Genomic DNA, 24585 nt, shown 5'->3' on the forward strand with positions numbered 1-24585 from the left:
CCTGAATGCACACTGATCCATGGGGACATTTGTTACTGTAGGGACAAAAGTTGCATAGTCCATGGGTGGAGTTTGCTTTTTGAAGGTTAAAGGTTGAATACATGTTGTTTAGTGATACTTACGATGCCCGCAAAAAACATGGAAGTCCCTCAGCATGTATGTTTTGTCCACTTTGGGATTTTTAGCCAAGGGGGAATTAGTTCAAGTCCACTGATGGTAACCTTAACACTTTGTTTTATTAATTTCTTTAAATTTCAATAATTTCCCATTGGGATTAATAAAGTATTCTGATTCTGATTTTGATGATAACACTGGACGACATGTCAAAAAAGAAGAGGCTGCCACTTCAGTGCAAACTACTGAAGATGCAATTCGGAATATTATATCCCATTTCATTAATTTTATCCTCCTGAGTCATATAAACTGGTTCTTTAACAGATGGTTTGGGCTTAGAGTTAAAGGAGTGATATTTTGCTTTTTTAAATGGAATTATGCATTTTAAAACATTTCCCTGTGGTCTACATAAACTGTAAATGCTATACTTTAGTCTGAATTCTTCATTAATTCAACTCCACAGGTCCATCTTCAACCCTATTTCTGAGTAATGACACAAGAAATGTCGTTTTGAGCGCTGGCCCTTTAAATGCAAATGAGCCACTTCACAACCCACCTCCTCCAGGTTGTTGACTGTGCTGCTCTGTCCCGTTCAGCCACTTGTGTTCGTTAATCAACCAACAACTGAACATTTTAGGTTGAAGTTTGGACATATTTTCAGTATAGACTACAACCGCTGCTGCTGACAATTACGGCGTAATCGGATAAATGTTCATCGGAAGTCTTGACCTTATATGTGCAAATGTCATGATGTAACTAGTTATAAAACGTAACAAATTAAGAAGGAATTAAAACAGGTTGTAGAAATTCACTGGATTTTTGCCAAAATGAATATGAAGAAATAAATAATAATAAATAAATGAACCAAAGACTAATAAAAGTGGGAATAGCTAAATATGACCCCTTTAAATTAGGGTCATAGTGAGTTCACCCATTGGTTTCTGAACTTCTAAAGCCAGTGGTTTTTGATTCAGTCATTTCCATGTTGGATTTTTGAAGTGACCATATTTGGACAAAGATGATAAGTGCTAGCTTACTAACTTGGTAAAATGTTGAACTTCATTAAACAGTGACCAACAAAGTTATTTTGCTGTGTTGTTAGTTTAACTTGTCAACTATAAGTATATATGAGCTGTCAAGACAAAAAAATCAAACCAAGACGCTGCCTCATGTGGTGACTGTCAGTAAAAGCTCATTACTAATCCACTGCGAAAGTCTGTTTTATTCAGGTCATCGCAACTCTGGAATAATTTGCCAAAAGACTGAGGGACTCACCTAATTTACATGTATTTAAAAGTTTACTAAAATCTAGGGTGTACCATATATGAAAGTTGTACTTATTGGATGTGTTAGCTGTTATTTATTGCTACTTTATTGTCACTGTATTTATTGCGAATGATGTATAAATTTTTGATGTCTTTTTAACTGGGACCCCAGGAAGACTAGCAACCACTACAATGGACGCTAATGGGGACCCCAATAAACAATAAACAATCAACAATCATGGCAGACATCAATGCCTTCTATTTGATTTGACATGTGATTAATGGGGAAAACATTTTTAAAATACACCACTAGATTACTGTTTAGAGGCTGAAACCAGAATTAAGTCCTGAATAAAAACAGGTGGCTTATTATTTCCAGAGACTAGTTCAGTGTGAATCTATGGAAGTCAGGGTTTTTTGTAGCCATCAGCAGTTTTACAACTTTAAGGTGCTTCACTTTTGGAGCCGAGGTCCTTGGCTCTTGGTTGGGGTTAACTTTAAGGCCTAACAGAGCTACACAAAAATACAAAATACTTTCCTGCAGATATTAACATCAAAACTGTTCACACCAACGGCGATGCACATTTGCAATATTTGCAATTCATGTTCAACAAAAGGTCAGAATAGATTTGCACCAGCTTGGTCCTCTGAAAAAAATATGGATCCATTCTCACTTGGAGCAACCTTATAAAAATATATATCATTTAATTCTCTTTTGCACTTTGCCTTAGTTTGGATTGTCTTTCAGTGCCCAGGTAAAAAAAAATACAACAACAACAACAACAAAGTCTACATGTCTGAAAATATGTTGATATATGAATTAATTAAAACCCTGGTGCATAAAAACTGTTAAATGTTGTGGTTAAGATTAAGATAAGGATGTCTTCAGGGCTATAGAGCAATAAATATGAGTGTATATCAGTGGAGCCTTTAGTTATGCTGTATTGTTTTACTCTGTGTTTCACTGCCACTGTCGAGTAACACTGTAATTCCATGATATGAATCCAGTCAAGATTGTCTCGTCAAGGTTTAAGCCCTTTAAAGCAACAAGAACAAACATTTGTGTTTGGTGCTGTGGTCTCTGCTCCTGTGATGCACCAGAACAAATCTGCACAAGCTTCAGACAGACTTGACTTTAAGCCTGTGAATCCCTTGGCAGAACCTGGCATCCAGAACAGTTAAATGAAAATGAACCCGTGCTGCCTGAATAAACAGTCTAAATTTACAGAAATGCCTGCGCTTGAGATGGTTCATAAGCAGCCAGGAGAAATTTCTGTACAATAAGCAGTAATATGTTCAAGTACGCAGTGCAGAGAACTGGTTCAGTCAAAACAAGAGGAGCAGTTTCTTTAAATTACTTGCTTATTAAAGTGAGATAACTCTGAGTAGGAAACATTCATTTTCTAATAAAGTGATTTTTTAAAAGCACCCCAGGCCAGTTTTATCAACTATTTGTGTTAGTTAATAGAAAATGTCACTTCAGTCCACAAGGAGAGCCTAGTTAGTGGCATCTGGACCAACTGGCAGATTTTTTACCACTTCTGTGTGATTTTATTTCCTCTAGATTACAGTTGTCAAACATAGGGCCAAAACCAGCCCGCCAAAGGATCCAATCCGGCCCGTGGGATGAATTTGTGAAATGCAAAAATGACCCTGAATATATTAACAATCAAGGGTGTCAAAATCATTTTAGTTCAGGTTCCACATTCAGACCAATTTGATCTGAAGTGGGTCCGACCAGTAAAATACTATCATAATCTAGAAAGAGGAGCGCCACTACTAATTATGGGCCCCATAAAAGCATAATCGTTGTGGACACTTCTTAAATTGAGTATCTTCTCAATCTATCGGACCATGGGGGGGCATGAATAATGTCACTTGCGTTAGTGTGAAACAAAACTGAAACTTATCATGCTTTCAGTGTCCAACTCCTGACTTCTATGCCTCTCTTATACAGCGGATCGTACACATAATTTCCACATCTTCTAACCTGTATCCACTGGACCCCCTCCACTGCTCTATGGGCCCCCCACAAATACTGGGCCCCATGAGTTTGTCATGTTTACCCCCCTTATCGGCACCCCAGCCAAGATATAATGACAATTCCACATTTTTTCCTTTGTTTTAGTATTAAAAAGTTAAATCACGTGAAAATATTTACATTTAGAAACTATCCTTTCATAAAAAATCTAAATAACCTGAACAAATATGAACAGCCTGAAATGTCTTAAGAGAAATGTTATCAATATTCTGCCTGTTACTAAATGTTTTGCGTCTTTGTAAATTCATTGTGATCTGTATGTTGTAATGTACATGTGTAAATGATAAACTGAGGCATATTTTTGTTAAAATTGCACTTATATTTCTTAAGACATCTCAGGTTGTTCATGTTATTAACATTTTTAATGAAACTTTGTAGATGTAAACGTTTTCATAATGTAATTGTGATGTAAATGAGTTTGACACCCCTGATCTAGATGGTCCTTGACACAGTACCATAGAGTTAAGACACACAGTAATTCTTCAGGTTTCCATATTGTCCATATATCTTGCATTATTCTATATTTAGTGTCGAAACATTCAAATCTGAGGTTTAATCCTAACCCTCAAAGACCTAAACAGCCGCTGGTGAACAAAAGCATCTACTGATCTAAAGTGTTTAATAATAGCATCATCTGATATGACACATGTGGACGTTCAGAGGCTCCGTAGTGAACGTGTAAACACTGTCATCTTCTGCAACAGCGATTCACCAGTAAAACCCATGTAGTACAACAAATGATAGTGGTTATAGACAGTTATTTACCTTAAGTTAATGGTATATTTTGCTGTAAAAGTGTTTTTTTCCCATTTTTTTTCTGTTTTGATTTAGATAAGGTATAGATAAATACTAGATTTTCAGTGAAATGCAAAAGGCAGAGGAAACTATTATAATAAAATGGATATAAATCACTTAGTCAGGGTTGCATGTAGAAAAAGTTAATTGTAATAACACTGTTTATGTGGCGACTAGTTCAATAAAAGGAAACACTAAACCTGTTGCATTGTTTTTCTTATTGAGCCATTAAGGTTATCAAAATGCCAGACACACATAAAACCTTTTAAAATGTCATTTAATTCCCATATTAGTCTGCTAAAAAAAACTTCTCTTTTCTTCGTCTTGCTACTTTTGCACTATAATTCATCTTTCACCCACTGTCTACACTGAATTCTTCTGTATCTTATGCTTTTCTCTGCGATTTCCTGTGCATTTGAAGTTTGTATATTACTTTGAGCATTTATTTATTTAAAATGCACAGTATGTTTTTAAGTAGAGCAATTTCTCAGCTTGCCAGGGAGAAAAGAAGTATATGTGTGTATGTGCTAGGATGTTGTGTTGATGAACCGATGAGCAGCTGTTGAGTATCACAGTGTTTATTTAAGAAAAGAGGGAAGTTTTGATTAACTTATAGCTCTCATTTTAAACTAAACATCCCGTTTAAGGGTGTTTGGTTATCATTAAAGTGTGGCAGCCAAAAGAAAACACAGGAAAAGAAGAAAAAGGAGCTGATTAAGTCATAAAATCTATTAGAAAAGATGCATTCGGACAGGTCTGAGACATGAGAAAACCATGGAGTGGCATTATAAGTATGTCAGTGTTGTTTTAAGTGGACTGATTTCTGATAGCTGTTAAGTTTTCTAAACATTTTCATGTCTGCTGTAAAAAATGTGACATCATATGACTTGATCTCATACCTGCTGTATCAAACTGCACAGGATTTCATCACGCAAAAATGCACAGTCTCCCTCCTGTGCTGTTGTCATCCTCCTCTGCCCAAACACCTTTAGCTCGTGTATGTGAGTTTTGCCTAATAGTGCGTCTTTATGTGTTTTTAATGGCTCTGTTCAGCGCAGTGTGGGTACGAGCAACACATTCCTCCAATTCTAAACTTGGGCTGTTATATTCGTCATGGCCAAGTATCGACTTGGCCGGTGCGCGGCTATTGTTTATCAGTTTATAGGCATGATTTTTGCATACCACCATGATGGAACAATGAGTCACATGACAATATCACGGGAATAGCATATCCAATGTGTTAAAAATAGCTGCCAAGTTTGAATGAACTGGGCGAGTGTGTATACTGTAACCCAATGTAGTTATCTTACTCAATGATGGCTGTGTATTAGAGTCTATTATAGTCCAGGTATTTTATGTTTGGTGAAAAAAAACAGATTTCCGTTATATAGATTAAGTATGCATTTAAAACATATATCTCTTTCTTTATTTCTTATCCTTAATGTATATAGTTTTGTTTTGTATGATGTTTAATTGGGAGTTGCATATAAAGAATGGCTTTATTGCACAAGGAAATCATTATTAAGGTTTGTTTCCAACATCAAAGCCATATGTTTCATGAAAACATGTTCATACCCACCCACAATGTGAATAAACAGCAGGAGATTCAACGCCTCAAGAAACCTTCAATTGAACTTGTTTGGTGTCAGCTTTGGTTGTTTTTTCTATCATAACACAACAAATTTAATGAACCCATTGGGACAAGTCGATGTATTAACATCACCGTTGATGACAGAGTAAACAGTTTTCAAGTCTTTTTTGTGTATATAGTGGTGTGTTTTGTGTTGCAATAGAGTATGTTCTGCACAACTACACTGATACACTCATTTAGTGTTAGGCACAGTGTGTGCCGTTTCTCTGTATATGCTCTTACATGCGGTAAAACATTCCACTGTGACAGACACATTTGTCTGATGGTAGTAAAGAGCAGCTGCTTTCACGGATCTGGAGGAGATCAGTTCATTCATCTTCAATAAGAATTATTTGAAAAGAGATGTGGGAGGATGTCATCCATCTTCTTTGCATAAATTCTGAAATGCAAAAATTCTGTGTGAACTTTAATGTAAATTCCTTTTTAATCAGTAGACATTTTTGATGGTTATGCTTGCATTAGTACATTTACAGGATCCTCAATGCAGATGTGAATTTTAATTAAGGAATGTCAACTTGAGTTATGTTGTGTTTCACTACTCTAACATATAGGTTCTTATAACGTATGTTTCAGTAAAACTCATAAATAATCCCAATAGGTGGAAGTTTCTGTTTTTATTATATGAGGTCATTTGGTCCCAAAAACATAAAAAAAATCTTTATATCCAAGGTTTCCAGCATGTGATTTTTGCTGACTTTTGAAGCATTTTGTACACATCTTCCTCTGTTCAGTTGCTTGACCCTTTACGTTGTGCCCGGTATAAACTTTCTGACAAATTACCCTTACGTTGTGGCATGTGTTCCTATCAGTAAAGTTTTCATGCAGATTTGAACCATCCGCTTTGTAAGTGCAGATGCAGCCATAGCTCCTTGATCCCGCCGGATGCCCAGTGTCTGTGAATTAATGTGGGCTGTTTTGTGATGAGTAGGAGCCTGCAGATGGCCATGAGAAGGAGCAAAGGAGCGTTTGATGAAGAGACCAGCTGGTCTCTCTTTATCTTTGCTTTGCTCTCTGTCCTTCTCTCTCACACCTCCTTAAAGGACCTTTTCATCATTTCCGTGTATTCCGGAGGGAGCGCTGAGGGCCTTCTGGAATGAACTCAGAGATCCGGCATCCTTGTGTACCTGTCACTCATCCATGGCAAAGAGACGCACACAACCACACACACACATACACACACACCGCTGATTGCAGCATGAAGCTGGCAGATGACAGCTGTATAACCAAAGACTGGCACTGGCTCATTACTGCATCATTCATCAGTGTGACATAATGAAGGAATGGTTTAAAAAGCGTTGATGATGTCTTTGTGTTGGAGGAATGACCGGCTCTATGCAGCTCCAGCAGGACTGAAAACAGACTGTTGTTAGAAAGAAACTTTTTCCCTTTTGTCTCCTTTCTTTACCCCTTACTCTCACTACTTCTGTTGTACCTCCAAAATCCATTCATCTTAGAAGCTTTTTCTGTCACTCTGGCATTCACGAGCCTCAGCCATAGTTTGTACAGTGAAAAAGAAAATGGTGGCTGGAATTTTAGTTGTCCCTGTGACTCAAAATAGTGTCAGTTTATCATGGTCAAATATGGCAATTAGGATGAGAATACTGTGAGAAACAAAAGCATGGTCACTCAACTCAAAGACACAACATTCTGTTTTACAGTGAATTTTTGCCATCCTCAGCCTCCCAGCATCCAGTCTCTGCATCACAAATATGGTTCATTAAGACATTCCTGCACATGTGGGATGGCTCGTCTTGTCTCAGCGGTGACAGGAAGAAAGTTGAGATAAGACCAGACATCGAAAGTACATGGAAATATGGAAAGAGAGAGAGAGAGAGGGGGGAAAAATGTACGAGAGGGAGAAAATGACAGCAGAAAACCTTTCACCCTCCATGTTTCTCCAGCTGTACAGACGGCACTGTCAAACACCAGGAAGATGAACTGCTACTTAGGGGAGAAGGGAGAGAAGGAAGGGGGGAAAGGGAGCAGTTTTGTCAAATGAGTGTGTCTTAAGTGGAGGGGGGAGGCGGGTAGTGTTTACACGGGCTCGGTGAAAGGGCTTTTCTAGTAGGCCTTGTTTGACATGGCCAGGATAACTAATGAATATGTTCTCCCGCTCTCTGTTATTCTGTCTGTCTTTCTATCTTTCTTTGAATCTCTGCTCTTTATCCTTCTATCACAAGCACAATATCCCTCTCCCTCATCTCTGTCCCCGCTGCTGCCTATCTTAATATATGTGCTCTTCTTTCTTTTCTGTTGTAGTTTGTACAAAGCGGCATCTGTTGAAAAGACTCCTTTTAGGTTTTTTTTTTTTTGGAGGGGGGGGGGGGGGGGGGGGGGTTCATGGGGCCACAGTTGTTAATTGCGTGTTGACAGTGGCCCCTATATCCTGCCATCAAGCTTCAAATACCCTGTAGGGGAGACCTGAAAGCTCATACCAGTATCTGAAAGGCCATTTTCCTGAAAGAGCTTGAAACAATTATGGTGTCAGTGAAGTGCCTGGAAATTCGGCCAGTTTAAGGACACAAATTGTTTGACTTGTGGTATGTTTTGACATAAGTGATACTCGGAGAGGTTTGGACTGAATCCCCGTTGGTCAGTGAAAGGTTTTAGAGAATCTGGACCTAAGATGTAGAATAACAACATTTTCTTATTCTTTCTGTTTACTGTGTTATTATTGTATATTCTAGGTCACAGGTGTCAAACATGTGGCCCGGGGGCCAAAACCGGCCCACAAAAGGTTCCAATCCAGCCCGTGGGATGAATTTGCAAGTAAAATAAAGGCATAATAACCTAAAAATAATGACTCAAAATATTATTTTTGGTTTAATGTGAAAAAATAATATTATATTATACCTGTAAATAATGACAACTTCAATTTTGTTTATTTATTGTAGTATAATAAATAATGTTAAATTAAGAAAATGTTTACATTTACAAACTAGCTGATGGTGAAACGTGAATAACCTGAACAAATATGAACAACCTGAATTGTCTAAAGAAAATTAAGTACATTTTTAACAATATTTTGCCTGTTACTAAATGTTTTGTGCCTTTGTAGATCTGATCTGACATGTATAAATGAGAAGCTGAGGCAATATATCATGAAAATTGCACTTATTCTAGTTTTTTCAGGGTATTCATGTCTTTTGTGTTCAGATAGTTTGTAAATCTAAAAATATTTTTATTATTTAATATGTTTTTTTGCACTAAAACAAAAAGAAAAGTTTGGAGTTGTCATTATTTATAGGTTTTGATGCTATTATTTTAATGGTTTGGCCCGCTTCAGATCAAATTTGGCTTAATGTGGCCCCTGAACTAAAATGAGTTGGACACCCCTGTTCTAGGTCATTGATGCAGCCTTAAGGTATTTTTTGGCTGCATGTTACACCATGAAATTGCTAGTTTTCTGCACAGTGTTAAATAAATATAACACTTTTCACACTATAACATCTCTGTCAGACATTCGTGTTTCAATTAAAGCTGCAGGAGCTGGAATAAGAAGGGAAAACACAAGAATTAAACATACTTAACATAAAAATAAGGAGGCATAATAGAAAAGTGAACCCCCTTTTCCACATTTCTACTTCCAGACACATCTGATAAACTCTGTAATGATCAGTAACTACATATTTAACCCTTACCTGTCTGAAAACACCACTGATTATCAAAGTCTGCATCACATTTTCTACAGCCTGAAAGCAAAAGTATCAATTGCAGAAGTCTCATGTCCTCTCAGACCACTTGAGACAATATGCTGCAGGGTAATCATGTTTTTTTTGTTCAGTGTCATAAAAAACTACCAAGCACTGCAGCTTTAAAATAAAATAAAAAAAAGCAAATCTTCCAAACTCCATATCGCCTAACCTTGTTTCTTATGCTTGAAGATAAGATGTGAGGAACATGCAGGGTCAGAGCCTTCCTGCTTTGTCAGAAAACAAAATATTTGACCTTGCTCCTTCTCCCTCCCACGGATGAATGCAGCATGTGTAAAAACTACCTCGTACAAGTGAAATATTTCGAAGTACTTGGAAAAAAGAGTGAAACATAGTAGTTAAAGATGGAAAGTAAGAAGGAAAAAAAAAAACTTTAATGCAAAAATTACTCGGTTCGAGATAGAGATACAGATAAAGATAAAGATTCAGAGAAGTGGGATTCCTTCACATGCTTGACAAGAACGGAGAGAGCTCTAAGGCAGATTGTGAATTATGATCAAGTAATTTGTCTGATGAAGTGTAGAGATGTGTGAAATGTACGACAGTTTAAACGGGGTAATACTTATTCATGCACATATCTTTTATTAGTGCAACTTTGGAATTGATGGGATTGCATTTTTGCACTGCTCCTACCTCACCATATATGTTTAATTGAATTTGGGATGCAAAAAAAAAGTAGTGTGTATATATCTAATGTGCATTCTGCGATTCTGTTTTATTACCTCTGCCAAGGAACAATGGAGGTTATGTTTTCATCAGGGTTTGTCTGTCTGTTTGTCTGTTTGTTTGTCTGTCTGTTTGTTTGTTTGTTTGTTTGTTTGTTTGTTTGTTTGTCTCTTTGTTTGTCTCTTTGTTTTTGTCTGTTAGCAAGATAACTCAAAAAGTTTTGGAAGGATTTTGATGAAATTTTCAGGAAATGTTGATACTGGCACAAGGAACAAATGATTACATTTTGGTGGTGATTTGGAGGGGGGGGGGGGGGACTGATCTGCTTTGGCAGAGGTCTATGCTCTCTGAGTGCTTTTCCAGTCTACTGATGTTGTTACTTAAATCCATTTGTAAGTAAAGAGTCAGTCACTTGGATTGTAGAAGTATTGTTAAACTTCATTCTACTGTGCAGTTTCTGTTTATTCCGTCCGTTTCTCAAGACGCTCATACGTGCAGACACTCACACAGAGCAAATAGCCAGGGATCGCAGGTGCTGGATGGATGTGAAAGGCTTGTGTGTTTTGTCAACAGCACAGCAGCACCTCACATGACTATGCACCGGACTCACATAGAGAGGACAAAGCAAAGAAAGTGGAAGATGAGAAGAGGAAGAGGGTGGGGTACAAGTAGATAGGGAGACTAAAGGAGTAAAGGGGGGCACAAAAAGGAGGGGAAAAAAAACAGTTTGAATGGGGAACAAAAAGGATGTGAAGTTTAGTTTCTTTAGGAGGATAGAGGGAGGAGAGAGGAGAGGAGGTTAAGAAAGAAACAGGACACACAGAGGTGGGCAGTGAGTGAGCACAAAGTGAGTGAGCATTAGTGAGTAGGGGGGGGGAGAGTGAGAGAAAGGTTGGAAAAGGCCGGTGGCCTCTGCTCTGTCCCCTCTGTGTGCCGCTAAACTGCCCACCCGTTCCCCGCAGCTCTGTCACTTCTTGTTTGTTAATCCCCCTTTCTTCTCCCCCTCCTACTCTTCCTCACTCCCTTTCTCTCAAATCAGTCAATTGTTAATGTGACCCCTTTAAACCCGCCCGTCCCTCTTTTCCAGTATTGTCAACACATTATCAGTGTGTACAAGAGAGACATTTAGAGAAGGAAGTGCACGATGAAAAGTAAATTCAGTGAATTCCTGTTTCAGCTAAGGCATGGATTATTCTTTTACTGGTAGTTTTAAACACAAATAAGGCACAAACTGTTCATATGAACCTACTGTAATGAGGGTAAGAGTGGCTACAATATGAAACATGCACTGATTTTTTTAAATTTTGTGCACAAAACTAGTAGATGCTTTTAAATTGTTGGTTTTCACTCACTTTAATTGCAGGAAATGAAGCTTTTCATCCATTAAACAGCCGGTATTTAGAAGAAACTGTCTCATTATTACTATACAATTGAATCTTTCTGGTAACATTAGAGTCCTGTAATCAGTATCACATAAGCCTCATTATTTCAGAAATACAGATTATTAAAGATCAAACAATGTATAACAGACAGTAAAACACATAAGATGGAAAACATGATCTCCACATGGAGAAGACATGATGTAATTACTTGTAGATAATATTCAATCAGTCGGTACACTCAGTCAAATGTCATAAATATTGATGCAGTCATTCATGAGTTATGGTAGTCATAGACAGAGAGGATGCTCATCAGAGTAACAAATTAAAGGAAAAGAATAGCAATAAAAATGTAACTGGTGCAACACTGATGATGTGTAGAAAGTGTCTGCAGACATGATGCAGAACTGATCCAAAACCATCACATCTCCTTATGTTACATGGACGTTACATCTATGTCGTTGTATGTGACATGATAATGGAGCATAACAAGATGGCAGATGTTACAAACACCATACAATATAATGGCTAACAGCTAATATAGCCAGGACTTAACACAAGATAATCTCTGCTATTGTCAGATGAAAATGATTACACACCTCCGAGTTCCACAGACCTTCCTGATAAACACAAAGTTACAATGTTAGCTTGACCAGTATGGGATGTACTGTGAGGGAATAGTGTTTTTTCAGTATTCATACTCCTGTAATATGACAAAAGTGAAATGTAACTCTACAGTTCTCACATAGTTGGCAGCATTAAACTGGTTTATGAAACAGATTAATGTGTTTTTTATGATGTGGCAAACAGAGCATTGCAAAAATCAAAATATTATCAAGTGTATTTTTCTCATTTCTAGTCAAAATATCTCATCACACTTAAAATAAGACACAGTCACCTAAATAGTAACTTTTCAGTGAGATATAAGAACTTATTTTTTGACAATAGAGCTTGAAAATCTTGTTTCAACCAATTTTACCAAGATAATTTTCACTTGTTCCATTGGCAGATTTTTCTGCTTAATTTTGCTAAATTTTGGAAAAAGTCCAGGGCCTTTTTTCAGTCTCAGTCTGTCCCTGCCCATGGAGTTGAATCAATGACAGTGGATGGAGACTTGATGTTCAGTTAATGATGTATTTTACAAAAAAAAACAGTCGCTTTTTCCACAGTTTTCTCTGTTTGTGATATAATAACCTCTGAATTTACTCTGAGCTTGTATGAACATCTACATGATCAGTGAATTAAATATAGGAAAATACATGATTTACACACTGCAAAAATCAAAAATCTTACTACTCTCTTGAATTAAGCAAAACAATCTTGAATTAAGCCAAAAAAAAAAAAAAAAGTCTGCCAATGGAACAAGTGAAAATTATCTTGGTAAGATTTCTTGAAATAAAGATTTTCAAGATCTATTGTCTAAAAATAATTTGTTATATCTCACTGAAAAATTACTCTTTAGGTGATTGTGTCTTATTTTAAGTGTGATGAGATATTTTGAGTAGAAATGAGAAAAATACAGTTGGTAAGATTTAGATTTTGCAGTGAGGCCAGAAGACAGTATATCCTTAAACTAGATGCAAGAAAAATTACCGGTTTACATAATCCTTAGTCACTGTAGAGTTGTGGTTTATGTGTTCATTGGTGACTTATGGTTGTCACACTCAGACTCAGACGTGGTCGAAATTAATACCCTGTTCGCCCTCGGCACTCAGAGTGGCATTGGTTTCTTTGAGTAAAAATGTGTATGTACTAGTGTATATCTATGTCCTTGTGCTTTTAAGTCCATTAAAGAGGTTTAACCATTTTTCCCCAGAGGAAGTACTTTGATGTAGTGAAAGACAGCTGAGCACAGATGAAAGAGAAGATAATACCTATTATCTGACATTTGACTGACAGTCTGTAACCACCCTGAAAATATATAGCACATTTTAAAGTTTCCTTCTCATCCAAGATGGTTTTACTGAAGTAGTAGTAGTAGTAGTAGTACTAGATTGGTGATGAGACGATGAAAAAATCAGTATAAATATGTGGAATGCAGATGTTTCCACACAGGTACATGCTCTGTATCATGTATAAAAACCCAGTTGGAGGAGGAGATTTGAATGGCTCTGAAATAGGGATCATTATTGGGGCACAGATGGCAGCAGCTTCAGTCACAAAGACTGCTTAGCTCTAGTGTTTTAATAGGAATAGAGACAAAAGTGACATCTGCACGTAAATCTATAGAAGGAGCATCAGTAAATAAAGTGTGAACCGTGGTATTTTCATGTCTGCGGCGCTCATGTGATGATGTGTGATATGGAAGGGAAAACAGATGAGGCATCTTTGACTGTATTCTGCGAGAAGTGCACGTGTAGATGATTAGGGCTCAGGCCTGAATGCACCTCCTACAGTCAGGGGGTTTAGCGGTTCTGCTATGCTCTGGGGGGGTATTTACTGGCATAGTATGAGCCCATTTGTCTCCTTAGAGGGAAATGTCACTGAGCTTCTGATTGATCACCTTTATCTTATGATGAACAGTTCTACTCTGATGGGTGGTTTTGTTCTACAGTGACAATGCCCCCCTACCCAGAGGGCATGGGGGCTCACTGAATGGCTTGTTGAGCATGAAAATGATCTGAATCATGTGCCATGGCCTATGCATCCAATACATCTCATCGTGAATTGACATGTTTAAAAGCATACTCACTGTCATCACCATCGTCAAAACCAAATATGTGCAGAATTAAGGCCTCAGCACACTGAAAATGTTGGAGCATCTCATGGTGGACAAACATATCCCATATTCCTCCTGTGGTTGCTCCTATTACTCTGCACTGACCACTATTCCTGATGCAGTATCTACTCAGCCTCTTACTTCCTGTGAACAGCTCTCACGTGCCATTAGGAGAAAGAAAACCTCAGTTCCACCTAGTAGAATGTCTTTTATTTCCACCATATTCTGATTAGTTAGATTTCTAATGGTGATACCCAATCTGTGTAAGAACAGACTTTGATGTCTCTGGTAACAGGCTCTTCTGTGTAACACACTCAACAAAATTGAAGAGTTGGATGTGGTTCAGTGGTGAGTTTGAAGTAATCACACTTAATGCTTTCATAAAGTTTTGACTTCAGACTTAGACTTTAGTAGAGTTCACAGCTGTGCAGACTGAAGCAAAAATACGCAATAACAAAACACAAGGACAAAGAAGTGACGTGCTGCAGTTTTTGGCCACGACTTCAGATAAATATGACCAAGAGACATTTTAGTTTTTACTCCAGATGGTTCTTAAGCTTAGAACTGGGTGCTTCTATGAAACTGGGTACATTTTGGTACCTGGCACTTTGCCAGCTTTTTACACCCAATAATAAAAGAGAAATTTAGACATATATCCCCCCAGGATGTACCTAATGACAACCTTAGATAAATGCAAAAAAAAATAATGCTCTTGCTCTGAGCCATCCCAAAATTAAGGAATTTCGAATCAAATATTGGGGCCAAAAATAGGACCAAAATTGGGACATGAAAAGCTACTGAGGTGTCAGTGCATTTGATCAGGAAAACATGGCTGTAAATGGTCTTATATGCTATAAATAAAAATACTGTGTTAAATGTGATGATCCTAGTGTTTTTTTTTATCAAGACATGTCGGTTTTTCGTGAATCTCAGTCTCATTCCAGGTTTCATGTGTAGCCCATCGTGTCCACTTGTGTTACAAGCGGAACCTGCCCATTTAAACATAAATAAATCATGAGGGATTTTGCAACAGTGGTCATTTTTGTGAAACACTCTGCCTTGCAAAATTAGTTCAATTCCCAAAATGTACCCATGAAAGAATAAAAAGATGTTTTAAAAAAAATAGAGCGTAATTTTTGTGTCCTTTGTACCGTGTTCCATGCTGATTTTTGTGTAAAAAATCATATTAAAAAATATAAAAATGTGTTTTATCTTAAAAATAGTTTCCCTTTTATCTCAGTAAATATTTATTTTTAAAAAAAACTAAAAAAACAAAGTGCTTCCAAACTTTCTTCATAACATTAGTCTACATCTGGTTTGAATTTTTAGCCCCATGTCCTGTTTTTAGGGACCAGTTTCACTGACGCACCCAACTATATTACAAAAAACCTCAACATTTTTGTGACAATTAAGCATTCATCCTACCACCAGAAAATGCAAATTAAGATTATTTCTATTTTCTGGCATCTTCTTTTTATGTAATTTTTCTTTTTCTCATTTAGAAAATAGGTATTTCTTGATTTTACAAATATTCGCTCTAATATACTATAGATACTGGAGAGAAAATCAAAGCACATAACACATTCATGTTTCTCAGTTTCTTCTATAACATGACAGATGAACTAATTCTCCTCCACCTGTGTGAGAAGAATTTACTGAAAACGGAATCTGAACGTGAGAAAGAAGTGATAAGGCGGAAGAAAGATAGCAAAGTCGAGGTACAGATGCTGTATCTGCTGTTGGTTTAATTCCGAGAGGAAGGACTTGTGCTGATTTTGGACCATCTCTGCTCACAGCTGTTAGGCATCTGGTCCCAATGATCATGCTGGAATGAATGAAAGTCTTAAAAGCCATGAAGTAAAGACACTTCCGTGATCGCTTTTTTTCCCCCTCAAGTGACAAACAGGTGCCCCTTTGAAATAGGATAAGTAGCCAGTACAAGAGCTTCGTTCCAGATCTTAAGGGCTGTATCAGTTGTAAGGCTGAAGAAATAACAGTGGTGAATGAACACGTTACAGTGTCAGGTGTTGGGGCTTAACGTTAGCTTTTCCTAATTTATATCCCACATGTATTTGTTTATCGAGTTTCACTTCGGTTCGATTTTATTTTCTATATGACAAATACCATAATTTGTTTCTGTATCAACAGGATTTTCTTTGTGTTTTTCACTTATATTGGGGTTTCTACTACTTAAAAAAGAAGAAAATATGCAAACACAGATTGGTGTGAAGTGAATATGATGAAAAAAAAAGGTGTCAGACGTTAAATATAGGATCCAAATATATAGCCTATCATCAGATATTTACCATGTTGAAGTGAAATAGCACTAACCTAAGCATGTAAATAAATGAAAAGATTGTGAAGCTATGCACAGTCCTATTCAGATGAAATAATTATCTATAATTATCAGTATAAAGATGAAGGTTTGTGTAGAGTAGCATCTACCATTTACATCCATACACCGCTCATCAAATATTCAGTCCACACATTTGTACATTTTTGTGTTGCAAAATGTCACATTTTCACTCATGACTAAATTTCTCCTGTTTTCTCCTTCTCGTCTTGTTTCATAGGCAACATATTGGACAGTATGCTGCTAAGAGCATCCAATAAGGAGGCAGTAGAGAGTGGGAAGGAGATCAGTGGCAGCATAGCTCCTGCTTCATCCTCCCAAAGGCTACTGTGGTGTCACTGTAATCACCACTGCCCTGAAGATTCAACCAATAACACATGCAGGTACTGGAAGGAGGACACAAAACCAACAAATGCAACAGTTGTGCAGCCTTTCATTATTTTTTTTCTTCTGCATTTTGATATTTACTTACTATATGTTTATTTATGGTGATATGCAACAGTTGTGCAACCTTTCATTATTTTTTCTTGTGCATTTTAATATTTACTTACTATATTTTTATTAATGGTGATATAACAACTGTCTTCTGTACGGACATAATAATGATAGTAGTTTGAAAAAACAAGAATCCACTGAATTCAAATTAAAATGTCCATGCCAGACATAATAAGAGCAGATCAGTGAATGCTTTTCTTAAAATGATGATATATTGTGATATATTACGGTGTAGCTTGTTACTCATCATAGATAAATCTTCTCTTAGGACGGACGGCTACTGTTTTACCATGGTAGAAGAGGAGGGAGGGGTCCCGGTCCTAACTGCAGGATGCTTAGGGCTGGTCGGATCAGAGTTTCAGTGTCGGGTGAGTCACTGCAAAATGTTATTTGTCTATAATCCAAAGCTTTTCACTTTATAATGAAGAAGGAAAGTAGTGGAAACCTTGAAATATTCACATTTCTTTTAGTATTTATTACTACAGCGACTGGTCTGTAAGTAAAATACTCCCAGAATAAAAGTTTGAATCACTAATAAAGTCAAAAATGCTGGTTTGGTTGTAGTTTCCAACATACATTCGTGGGTCAAAATGTGAAATTGTGAGAATTAATGAGAGAATGGGTTTGGCTCAACAGGAATATTTAAATCAGAGCTACCACATCTACTTCAAAACACTGTTACATATTTGAATACATTCACTTTTTAGGTTCTTTCTAGTGGAAGATTTATACATCTATTGTATAAATGTACATAAACTAATATATATATGACTGATAACACTTTATCATATTTATATCAGCAACAGCTAACCAGCACTTTAGCCATTTATTTTTCAATTCATCAATGTATGGAAGAATTAGCATATTTAATCTCTGAGGCAGATGATTTATAAAAAAAAATTATAGACCCGTGCAGTTAACTAATTAATGAAATGGTAGATTGATTATCTGACAATTTATTGGTTTAATCCATAAAGACCTAAACATCTGCTGATGTAACTGTTTAACATACATGTTGATCCATTAATCCTATCAATCCATGTAAATAATTGGTGTAAAATGCAGTTTGGACATTTGGACATTCAGAGGCTCTGTAGTTACCATGGAAACACTGTCATCTTCTACAACATTGATTCACCAGTAAAACCCATGGAGTTGGATCAATGACAGTGGATGGAGAAACTTGATTTATGTTCAGTTAATGATAGATTTTACTGAAAAAAAATCACTTTTTCTTCAGTTTTCTCTGTTTTTGATATAATAACCCTCAATTTTAATCTGAGCTTTTATGAACATCTACATGATCATTGAATTAAATATAGGAAAATACATGCTTTACACTGACAAAACACAAAATATAGAGGATAATATAATAATAAATGGTGATAAATCACTTAAGAAAAGTCAAATATAGAGAAAAAAAAAAAAAAAAAGTAGCACTGGGTCTTTATGGGTTAATAAAGTAGATGTACCAGTCTTGTTTTATTTAGAAGTAAATATGCACTTTCTGTTTTGCAGGACACATCAAACTCTCGTCAGAGGCGATCCCTAGAATGTTGTACAGACCAAGATTACTGTAACAGAAACCTGCATCCTACACTGCCACCCCTCAAACCACCTAGTAAGTCCGTCTCCTTTCAGCCCCCTTTAACCCTTTTTCGCTAATGAAACACAAGAACAGTTTTAAAGAGCCACTTGTTCCGTACTTGGCAGGTGACAGTGACATAGACAGGGCCAAAAGCTGTGAGTGATGGTGTTATGGCACCCACTATTACAGATATCACATATCGATATCATGACAATGTCAGGGAGTCAAAGGCGTTTAAAGTGGCCGAGACAGTGGAAGTTACTGTCAAACTGTCCTGAACGGAGCTGGGTGTCAAGAGAATACCGAGGTCTCTACTGTGTACAACACTATACTCTATGTGTGTGTGAGGAGGAGTCTTTTTGTGTATTTGAGAGACAGTAAACCTAGATTCCCAGGGAAATCTCGAGCCCCAGCAGACACCCAGGGCAGAGTCATCAATCTGAAACCCTATCATAGGGGATCAGGAAGAGAATTCATCGACTAGGCTGAGGGCTTCCTCTGGCTGTTGACTGGGGCCTTAAGGGAAGGGGCTTTGTGCCAGAAGAAAATGAAAAATTGATGAGTGAAATATGATTTGTACTTGATTTACAGTACATGGGTTCTTTCAAGTGCCGCGTAAGGATGACTGATTTCTTGGTGTCATTTTCCACGATTTTAGAGTAATTTTCTTTTTTTTTTTTTTTTTTTTTTTTTTTTTCATAGAGAGCTGTGTTACATTCAGTTTTATTAGCAAAAGTAACAAAAGCATTTTCACTCACTAACGTTTACTTCATACTCTTATCCTTTACTGGGTTCTTTCAAGCACTGTGTAAGGATGACTGATTTCTTGGTGTCATTTTCCACGATTTTAGAGTAATTTTCTTTTCTTTTTTTTTTTTCTTTTTTTTTTATTAGTTACAGGTTTTTTTGGGGTTTTTTTTGAGTAAAAATATCTCCTGCTGCATTTTTCATAGAAAGTTGTGTTCCATTCAATTTTATTAACAAAAGCAACAAAAGCATTTTCCCTCACTAACATTTACGTCATACTATTACCCTTTACTGTTTTCTACTTTTCGTTTGTTCTTTTTTCCACCATTTCATTCAACTCTTCTACTCTGCCTCCTCCCTTCTCCAGTCTACGTAGATGGAAAGATCCACCACATGGCTTTGCTGATCTCAGTCACTGTTTGCAGCATAATACTGGCTCTCATTATCATCTTCTGCTACTTCAGGTAATTTTGACCCAACAACATACAAGTAACAAACCTCTGTCACCTACAGAAACACTCGACTATATAGAACTACAACATTTTTTCTGCTTTCATTACATAATGTATTAAAAAAATGTGTTTTTCAGGTATAAGCGTCAAGAGTCTCGTCCACGTTACAGTATTGGACTGGAGCAGGACGAGACCTACATTCCCCCAGGAGAGTCTCTGAAGGACCTCATAGAGCAGTCGCAAAGCTCAGGCTCAGGCTCAGGGCTCCCTCTATTGGTGAGATACCTACATTACATTTAATAAAGAAATGTTTCATGAAGTGGCCGAACCAGCGTCAGTCTTGTTTATATATACAGGGTGGGGAAGCAAAATTTACAATATTTTGAGGCAGGGATTGAAAGACAGTGTATGACCAATTAGTTTACTGAAAGTCATGAGAATTTATTTGCCACAAGAAAATTTACATAATAGAAAATGTTTTTATTCTATGTGTCCTCCTTCTTTCTCAATAACTGCCTTCACACGCTTCCTGAAACTTGTGCAAGTGTTCCTCAAATATTCGGGTGACAGCTTCTCCCATTCTTCTTTAATAGTATCTTCCAGACTTTCTCGTAATAGTTTTGCTCATAGTCATTCTCTTCTTTACATTATAAACAGTCTTTATGGACACTCCAACTATTTTTGAAATCTCCTTTGGTGTGACGAGTGCGTTCAGCAAATCACACACTCTTTGACGTTTGCTTTCCTGATTACTCATATGGGCAAAAGTTTCTGAAAAGGTATGGATAATAGTGCTAGGTATGATTATGACATCAATATATGTTTGGTTTCAAAACAATTGACGTAGTGCCTGCTGAGAAAAAACAACTAAATGTTCATTGTAAATTTTGCTTCCCCACCCTGTATATATATATATATATATATATATATATATATATATATATATATATATATATATATATATGTGCCGAAGGAGCTCCTATCACCATAGTAGGAGCATTAATACTGAGTTACTGATTTTTACAAACAAAAAATGACAAATGTGTTTCAAGAAAAAAAAAATGATGTAAAGTTTAATAGAAACCCTTTCTCACTATTTGCTGTACAGGTGCAGAGAACAATAGCCAAGCAGATTCAGATGGTGAAGCAGATCGGAAAGGGGAGGTACGGCGAGGTGTGGATGGGCAGGTGGAGGGGAGAAAAAGTTGCCGTTAAAGTATTCTTTACCACAGAGGAGGCCAGCTGGTTCAGAGAGACCGAGATCTACCAGACTGTCCTGATGAGACATGAGAACATACTGGGTAAGATGTCCTGCCTCTGCTCCCCTTGTTTTTCTTTCACTCTTATATTATAATAAGTTAACTTTTAACTTTTAACTTTTAACTTTTAACTTTTAACCATTAACTTAACATATTATGTTAAGTTAATGGAGAGGATAATATCTATGAATGAATGAATTTATTTTTGGTTTGTACATTAATCATTGCACTTAGTACAGTAATTATAATAAACATACAAACCAAAAAACAGAATAGGCGAGAGGCAAAAGTTTATTTTTTTGCCTATCCTTTTCACCTGATACACTGCTTATACTAACCCTTTCATGCATGGTGGTCACTACAGTGGACAGTTATTTTACAGCTGTTCTATTGTATATTCATGGATTTTGTGGTTTTAGTTCCATATTAGCCAACACAGTGGACACTTATGCATCATCCTATACACTGACATTCAGACCATTACTGAAACTTTGCTGTTTTTGATCAACCTGATCTGCAGAAACATGTTTGAGTGTAAATCAATTGTGATTTCTTACACAAAATCAGGGTTGTTTTTTTTTTTGCATATTATCTCCATGAAGTGAGTAATAACTAGCATTAGAATATGTTAAAATGAGAGAAAACATCAGATTAGCAGCATTAAAAATGTTATTATTTCATTGTTTTTATATCACTTTCTGATATTGGGTTTTAAACATGTTTCTTTACTTCAAAAATTAAATGCATGGACATTTTTGTAACTCCATTAAAAAAAAAAACTTGATTGCATTGTTTTTTCATGCCTAAGGAGGAATAAAAACACTCAAGAAAAAAAATCTTGACTAAGGTTCTCATAATTCATGCATGAAAGGGTTAAATTAAATGTGTACAGCATCGAGTATTCACACCTAAAAAAAAAAAAAATCAACAACAAAAACATATCTACCATCTCAATTCAATATTCCTAAATGATTTTAAACTTAAGGCTTTTTTTTTTTTTAACATTGTCAAAGGAGTGAATAACTTAAATTCATGATCAGGTCCATTCCATAAAGTCCATCTAGACTTCACATTTGTCCTCAGTTTAATCTATTCACTCATATAAAGATCTCTGAAGTCATAATTACTCTCTCTTAATTCAAAGAAATGATGAAAGGTGTTTGGGACAATACTATTTTTATCCCTCATCTTCCATATACCTATTTAGAAATCATTTATCATATTTCTTTTTAAATATTTAAGATACATAGGAGGAGTCATACTAAACTACTGATGAAAGATTAATGATTGTGACAAATCAATGTAATCACAGTTATACATTTGGCAGCAAAAATACTGAAATCTTGACATTAAAAAAAAAACAAAAAACGTCATCACTGCTTAAGAATACCCTGTAAATGGATTTGGCCTGTGTCCATGTTTATCTATGCTGCACCACACTGCACTTAGTGCCAAAACAGATCAATTATAGCCAAGAGAATACACACCACAGCAAATTAAAACGTAGACAACAATAGACTGCAAAGCCAATCTTGCATAATTAAACACCACAAGTTGCATAGCAATTAAGTACTAGGGCAAAAGATCACTCGCCAGTAAACCAGAAAACAAAGAAGATGCTGCAGTGCACATTGGTGCCTTCTATTGTTGATAATACACACTTCATTTTGACTACAACACTAGCAATGTTGATGATTAAAAAAATGTTTGTCATTAAATCCATCAAAGCAGACAATTTCTAAGATGAATGTATTAATTATAAGGTCAAAGCATCTTAAAAACAAAGTTAAAGGTTGAATTTTCTGCATGATTTTTTTTTCCTCTATTGTTTTGTGGACGTCATTAAAACATGGTTCAAGATTCAAACTAAAAAGTTCTTTCTCTCTTAATGTTTTTTTTTTTTCTCTTTCCATTGTGCTCACAGGCTTCATCGCTGCAGATATCAAAGGGACTGGCTCTTGGACTCAGCTCTACCTGATCACAGACTACCACGAAAACGGCTCTTTGTATGATTACCTCAAGTCAACAACTCTAGACAATAAAGCCATGCTGCGATTGGCTTACTCTTCTGTGTCAGGCCTTTGTCACCTCCACACTGAGATCTTTGGTACACAGGGCAAACCCGCAATTGCTCACAGGGATCTGAAGAGTAAGAACATACTGGTGAAAAGAAATGGGACCTGTTGTATAGCTGACCTAGGACTGGCCGTCAAGTTCATCAGGTGAATGTGCAAAAAAAAAAAAAAAAAACAGCTGTTACTGTTGCTTTAATTTAGTTCTCATTTTGAATTGTGTTTCGAAGAATTTCAATCAGAAATGTTTCACAGTATTTTGGACTCATAATGTATCAAAGGGTTATGGATTGGGCTCAGTTAATGGAGTCAAGTGAGTTAATCTTTTTAATTAAAGTTTGTACTTTGATCTCTGCAGTGACACCAACGAGGTAGACATCCCCCCCAACACCAGGGTCGGCACGAAGCGCTACATGCCTCCGGAGGTTCTCGACGAAACTCTGAACAGAAGCCACTTTCAGTCGTACATCATGGCCGATATCTACAGCTTTGGGCTCATTCTATGGGAGATCGCTCGCCGTTGTGTCTCAGGAGGTACTTAATTCTACGGTCCAACTCCACACACAAAAAACTATGGGGGATCAAGCTAATATTATGCAAAAATGTAACTAACAAACAAATTCACTTACACAGTTTGGGTTGCAAATACAAACCATGATTTGCAAATTAGTGCATATTATTCTGCAAGCCTTATTGCTCTATATCCTGTTGCTGCATTACCCAGTGAATTTCCCCATCATAGGATCAATAAAGTTGTACTTAATCTAATCTAATCTAATCTAATCTAATCTAATCTAATCTTGTTTTCTTCACCATTCTTCAGAAACAAATACAACATGTCTGACAATTTAAAAAAAAAAAAGAATAAAACAGAAAGCCAACTTTTGGTGCAATTTTGATTTTGTTTGGCACAACTGCATTTTTTATTAGTGTTCATTACCCTTCCAGTTGGGAAGCAGCACATACCAGAGTGAATTTTATACCTGTCCACATTTATACTTCTTGTTTGTTCACCAACATGTATGAAATTAGCCTTGTTAAACTAAAACAACCTAAAGTATAATGTGGGCATCATCACTTGAGCCTTAAACGTCTCAAAAATAAGCTTGTATTCATTATTTGTCAGATCTGATTCAGTTCTGATCATAGACTGTGTATTGATTGTAGACAAACCCTGTGTGACATCACCCACTCAGGATGTTTGGCTTTGTTTGTAAACAACTTTCTATATTTGGATTAAGAGTAGCATGATACCACAACTTTCATATACAATAGT

At 36.5% G+C, this 24585-nt stretch overlaps 1 protein-coding gene across 1 annotated transcript in view; it reads left to right on the plus strand.

Annotated features, from left to right (window-relative positions):
* bmpr1ba (bone morphogenetic protein receptor, type IBa) overlaps positions 1 to 24585 on the plus strand; it is an 87827-nt gene that overhangs the window by 59921 nt on the left and 3321 nt on the right. Inside the window, exons 4-11 of the mRNA XM_030143192.1 lie at positions 16917 to 17079; positions 17460 to 17559; positions 18710 to 18812; positions 19894 to 19990; positions 20116 to 20254; positions 21087 to 21279; positions 23162 to 23459; positions 23668 to 23843. Of these exons, the coding sequence (XP_029999052.1) occupies positions 16917 to 17079; positions 17460 to 17559; positions 18710 to 18812; positions 19894 to 19990; positions 20116 to 20254; positions 21087 to 21279; positions 23162 to 23459; positions 23668 to 23843 (1269 nt within the window). The remainder of the gene's footprint in view (positions 1 to 16916; positions 17080 to 17459; positions 17560 to 18709; positions 18813 to 19893; positions 19991 to 20115; positions 20255 to 21086; positions 21280 to 23161; positions 23460 to 23667; positions 23844 to 24585) is intronic.

This window comes from Sphaeramia orbicularis, chromosome 9, assembly GCF_902148855.1.
Source record: "Sphaeramia orbicularis chromosome 9, fSphaOr1.1, whole genome shotgun sequence".
NCBI classification, from domain to species: domain Eukaryota; kingdom Metazoa; phylum Chordata; class Actinopteri; order Kurtiformes; family Apogonidae; genus Sphaeramia; species Sphaeramia orbicularis.